At 38.5% G+C, this 6,037-nt stretch overlaps 1 protein-coding gene across 1 annotated transcript; it reads right to left on the reverse strand.

Moving 5' to 3' along the window:
• Positions 1-4,167: 4,167 nt before the first annotated feature.
• Positions 4,168-5,764, reverse strand: LOC126584430 (uncharacterized). The gene is made up of 3 exons (XM_050248817.1): positions 5,700-5,764; positions 4,480-5,621; positions 4,168-4,244 (listed from the first exon to the last, which is right to left on the reverse strand). Exons 1-3 carry the CDS (start codon positions 5,762-5,764, stop codon positions 4,168-4,170), a joined length of 1,284 nt encoding a protein of 427 aa, XP_050104774.1.
• Between the last annotated feature and the right edge of the window lie 273 nt (positions 5,765-6,037).

A 6,037-nucleotide genomic window follows, 5' to 3' on the forward strand; every position in this document is an offset into this window, starting at 1 on the left:
CATTATCAAAAATGTGAAAAAATACAAGAGAAATGGTTACACTATATAGACAAGGTGGAAGACAACCTTCTGACCTCCCACAACACACGCCCAAGGTATTAAATATCAATGATATAGGAAATATCGGTAGTCCGAAAACACGGAAATATCGATGGAAATATTGGGATATTATCGATATCGATAAAAATAATATGGAAACCACGGAAATTGTAAGAAAAACTTGGAAATTTTTATTGAAACTTTGCAGGATGTTTATTTAGTCAATTATCTATTAGTTTATCACAAAAAATTGGAAGGAAATGTATTGCATGATGGATTTAACATTATCAAGTTGATTATATAGCGAGCTGGCAAACATTGTAAGTGTAGAAAATATGTAGTAATTAATTAAAGAAGTTTAAACACACCATAATCATTTATATATAATGAATTAGTACAATATTTTACACCTTATACATTGCATGGTAAGATACATGAGTGACTTAGTACCACATAAAGTTCCTATGAGGTTCAAAATTTTGACTATCTTCATCATCTCTATGTGTAGAGTAAGTGTATTGTGAAAAGTAGTCATCAAATGATAAATCCCCAAAATAGTTTTGCATGTAATTGTTAACATGTCACCCATATGGATCCGAGATTAATTATCACCATTTGTTTTTTACAAAAAATAGATCCGCAAACTAAACACAATCCAAAAAAAAATTTAATTTTGTTCAACAAAAGATTTAAGAGAACCAAAAATTTTAATTTTGTTCAACAAAAGAAAAGAACATTAATGTTTTTGTTCTAGCATGTGTTGAAACATTGGATCCCTTTTCAATTGCCTTGAGCCATGAACAATTCTCATTTTCAAACCAACCCGTGTATAAAGAAAAAGGAAATGCTTTTCAGATTCCCAACCACTCTCTCACTCTCTCTCTAGAATATGAGAGATGCTCTCATTTCTCCAACCTCAAGCGCAGCGCCCGTTCTTACAGCCTTCTCTCTCATAGCTCTTCATTATTGTCTGCAACCTGAAGCCCAGCAACATACACACCTCCGTGTCTCTATAATCATGAAAACTGAGATGCATGAAGGTAAATCCCTCCTCCATGTGTGTTAATTTTTTTTGTTCTTTCGTTTCAGATTTATGTGTTGGACTGAAATAGAGTGAGATCTAACACATGCATGTGCTTTCGTTTCATATTTATTTCTATTTTTATTCTTAACCTCTGAATATTTCCATCAATTCTGGAGGGTTTTGATTTAGTTTGGTGAAGGAATAGAACTGATTCTAACCCTGGACAATTTCTACATCTTCTCTGCAGAATCTGGTAAGCTCCGGCGATGTCAAAGATCTGGAGGATGAGCGACAGAGCAAGTCTGGGAGGCGATCCAAACGACGCAACCTTGGCTGCCTTTTCGACGACAGAGCCACGAGATTGTTTCTCGATATTTTCAATATTATCGATAATATCGCGATATTTTGACGACAATTAGAGAATACGTGGGAAAATATTGGTTTCTCTGATAAACGATAATATCGGCAATATTATCGATATTTTAGTCATTGCACTCGCCTAACTACTTTAACTCTACAGCTAAGAAAGCTCTCTTGAATTAATGACACAATATGTTAGATATCCCTTGAATTAAGGACACAAGACAGCAACCTTCTTACATTCCTTAGCTGATGTAAACAGCCAACCTCCTTACACTCCTTCCAATAACTTTAACTTTACAGCTAAGTAACTTTAATTTTACAGCTAAGAGAGAACTCCTTCCAATACTCCCCCTCAAGCTGGATCAAAGGGGTTGATTGATCCAAGCTTGTCCAAAATACGCTGAAAACCAATAGAAGCAAGACTTTTTGTGAAAATATCCGCTAACTGATCATAGCTTCGCGTGTAGTGAGTATCAATGATATTGGATTGAACCTGGGTGCAAACATAGTGACAATCAACTTCAATATGCTTTGTGCGTTCGTGAAACACATGATTGGATGCAATGTGCATTGCAGCTTGATTATCACAAAACATAGACATGGGTTGAGTATGAGAGAAACCCAAATCACCAAGGAGACCTTTAAGCCAAATTAGTTCACAGGCAGTGGATGCCATGGCACGATACTCAGCCTCTGCGCTTGATCGAGCCACAACACTTTGTTTCTTGCTTTTCCAAGTGACCAAATTGCCACCAACAAACGTGCAAAAACCTGTGGTTGATTTGCGATCAATAGAGTTGCCTGCCCAATCTGCATCAGTGTAGCCGATGATTGTTGTATGATTGTTCTTCTTCATCAAGATGTCTCTACCAACTGAATCTTTGAGATAACGAAGAATGCGATGTACAATCTTCAAGTGAGTTGTAGTTGGGGAATGCATGAATTGACTAACAATGCTCACGGCATACGAGATGTCAGGTCTTGTAATGATAAGATAAATGAGCTTGCCAACCATTCATTGATAATAGCTCAAATTTGTGAGTGGCTCTCATTGAATGTCTAGTTTAAGATTGGTGTCCAGTGGGGTGCGAACTGGTTTGCATGCTGACATTTCAGCTTCTTACAGGAGATCAAGAGCATACTTTCGTTGGTTTAGGAATAAACCTTTGCTAGAATGAGCCAGTTCAATGCCCAGAAAATACTTGAGAATACCAAGATCTTTGAGAGCAAATTTGTTACGAAGATACTGCTTAAGGGAATGAATCTTAGATAAGTTGTCACCGGTCACAATAAGATCATCAACGTAAATGAGTACAACAAGTTTTCCAGTGGAACCAATTCGAATAAAGATAGAGGAATCAGCATTACTCCGTCAAAAACCAACATTTTCCAGCACCGACTCCCCACAGCCTTCTTTCCCTTAGGAAGTTTGACCACTGTCTATGTGTGATTGTTATGGAGAGCCTAAAGTTCTTCTTCCATTGCCCTTCTCCATTCGTCATGAAGGTTTGCCTCATCAAAGGTCTGGGGCTCATGAGCATTGGTGATTGCCGTTAAGAAGGCTGCATGATTAGACGAAAACTTCTCATAGTCAAGAACACTTGTCAACGGGTACTTTGCATTATAGGTCACATAATCATGCAATCTAGGTGGGGGGTTTCTTTGTCGTGAAGGATTACGACGAGCTTGATTGGCAGGTTGTGGAGTTGGTGCCATTATTGAGGGGATGGTATCATTTGGACTGGGCGAATGTTCAAGTGCCAAAGATGTTTCCTGCTCATCAAGTTCTTCCTGAACAATAGAAGCTACTTGGCTTGGAAGAGGTTCTAAGACATCATGCTCAATAGGACCCAAGTGAGGCATGGGAAAAAGATCCATCAAGTGCTCCCCCTGACTAGAATAGTAGTTGGCCGAGCGAAGTAGGGCATGTTTTCCTCAAACTTTACGTCTCTTGAGATCACCATTTTTTGTTGTTGTTGGATTGTAACATCTATAACCCTTTTGAGTGGAGGAGTACCCCAGAAACACACACTTTGTAGCCTTCGGATCCAACTTGTCGCGATGAGGTGTTTGAACATGAACAAAACATGTGCAACCAAATACTCTCAAGTGTGATAGATTTAGAGATTTTCCTTTCAAAACTTCATGAGGTGATTTGAAATTCAAAACTCTACTTGGTAACCTATTAATAAGATAAGCTGCAGTAAGCACTCCTTGGGACCAAAACTTCTTTGGTACATTCATGTGAAACATAAGAGCCCTAGTTTTCTCAAGAAGGTCCCTATTTTTTCTTTCGGCAATCCCATTTTGTTGAGGTGTTCCAACACAACTTGTTTGATGTAGTATACCTTATGTGCTCATATAGTGTGACATCTTATTGGACATATATTCAATGCCGTTATCTGATCTTACGATATGAATTTTTGATGAAAATTGAGTAGTGCCAAGTTTGTGAAAATCTTGGAAAACATCCATAACTTCACTCTTAAATTTCAAAAGGTACAACCAAGTGATCCTTGTGAAATCATCCACAAAGGTTACAAAATATTTGTATCCATCAAAAGACTTTAAAACTGGCCCCCAAATATTAGAATGCACGATTTCAAAAGGATTACTAGCCCTAGACATTGAAGAAGAAAAAGGTAACCTAGCAAACTTAGACAAGTGACAAACATCACATTGGTTGACATTTTTGCATAGGTTTGGAAACAATGAGGTCAAGACCTTTTCAGAGGGGTGTGCTAATCGTTGGTGCCACAAAATTTGTTCTTGAGCTTGGCTTGTACTGACTTGAAAAGCTTTTGGTACTTGGATTTCCCTGGACACATAATAGAAACCATTTACATAAAAACCTTCACCAATCTTCTTCTTGGAGACTAAGTCCTGAAACACGACATTGCATGGAGAAAAAATGGCAAGACATTTGAGTGAGTTTGTGAGTTGTCCGACAGATAAAAGTTGGAAAGGAAATGAAGGGACATAAAGTGCATTTGACTCAACATTATTGGACATCAAGTTTATTTTCCCTTTTCCTAGAACTGAAGCCCCCTTACCATTGGCAACTGACACATGAGAGGGTGCGAATATTGTTTCAAAATTATGTAGGTTTGTAACCTTATTCGTCATGTGATCAGAAGCACCTGAATCTACAATCCAATAATCATGTGCACTACTAACTGAGAGGGTAGTTGAAAAAGATTTCAAAATACCTGGGATGTCTTCAGAGGCAATGTTCTTATTTTCAGCTAGAAACTCTGCAAAACACCCAAGTAGAGCTGTTTGATGTGAGGAACCTTCTTCACCATCTCTGACTCCTTGTTTCTTATGAAAGAAGGTGACAAACTCATTGATTAGAGTTACAGGATTGGCAGTGAATTTTGACATCTCATCCGGGGTGACAAAAGCTACGAGATCAGAGGCTGCGAGGTTAGCTTTATGAGGTGATCCATACGCAACCTTTAAGAGAGCCTTGTGATCTCTCAAGAATTTAGGTTTTAATTCTGGATGAAGGATCCAACACCTATCCCTTGAGTGACCACCATTATTACAGTAGTTGCACTTCAAATCCCCTCGCTTTCCTTTGTAACTCATTTCCTCAATAGACTTATAATTTGAACCATAAGCCCTAGTTTTAGGTAGGTTACTTTTCACCTCCATGTTCATCACCTTTCTACGAACTTCCTCCCTTTGAATAGTAGCACAAATGCTTGAAAAAGAAGAAAGATCCACGTTCATGAGAATGTGACTTCGAAGATCCTCAAAGTCTGAACTTAAGCTTGCCAATAGTTGGAATATTTTGTCTTCCTCGGCTCGTTTCAACAGCACTTCAGCGTCGATAGTGTGAGGGCGATAGACATTGAGTTCATTCCACATCATTGTCAGCATTCCAAGATGGTGTACAAATGATTTCCCTTCCTGTTGCAACCCAGCAATGTCTTTCTTGAGTTGGAAAACCCGAGCAGCATTATTCTGGTTTCCATACATCTCTTTAAGATTTTTCCAGAGATGCATGGAAGATTCGGCATAGCTGAAGATCTCAGCAATCTTTCGTTCCACAGAGTTGAGCAACCATGACACAACAAGTTGATCTTTGCAGAGCCATGCGTCATACGTTGGTGAGTAGACTTCAGGAATAGGAATAGCTCCATTGACATAGCCGAGTTTCGATCGTCCTCCCAGAGCAAGTGTTACAGCTCTTTCCCATGGAAGATAATTAAATTCATTTAATAACACTGAACTCAGACGTTAGTTTGGGTTTACATCAACGTCGGACAAGATGGAAGACGGAGAAGCATGGGAGCTTTTTGCCTCCAGAATAACTGGACTCTCTTCAGCCATTGTAAAAGGTTGATAAAGAGTTTTAACACACAAGGATATGTAGAGACAGACCTGTTAGGGTTACTGCTCTGATACCATGTTGTAATTTGAAGGTTTTTGTATATTATCAAAAATGTGAAAAAATACAAGAGAAATGGTTACACTATATAGGCAAGGTAGAAGACAACCTTCTGACCTCCCATAACACACGCCTAACTACTTTAACTTTACAGCTAAGAAAGCTCTCTTGAATTAAGGACACAATCTGTCAGATATCCATTGAATTAAGGACAC

Source organism: Malus sylvestris, chromosome 10 (genome assembly GCF_916048215.2).
Source record: "Malus sylvestris chromosome 10, drMalSylv7.2, whole genome shotgun sequence".
Lineage (NCBI taxonomy): Eukaryota > Viridiplantae > Streptophyta > Magnoliopsida > Rosales > Rosaceae > Malus > Malus sylvestris.

What these genes read in the sequence shown, in the direction of transcription:
- LOC126584430 (XM_050248817.1), bottom strand. Translation starts at nt 5,764, where the DNA reads ATGGCTGAAGAGAGTCCAGTTATTCTGGAGGCAAAAAGCTCCCATGCT. An exon ending in GCTTCTCCGTCTTCCATCTT is followed by an intron (nt 5,622 to 5,699) that starts GTCCGACGTTGA and finishes TCCATGGGAAAG; the next exon opens with AGCTGTAACACTTGCTCTGG. An exon ending in TCATGTGTCAGTTGCCAATG is followed by an intron (nt 4,245 to 4,479) that starts GTAAGGGGGCTT and finishes TTATGTGTCCAG; the next exon opens with GGAAATCCAAGTACCAAAAG.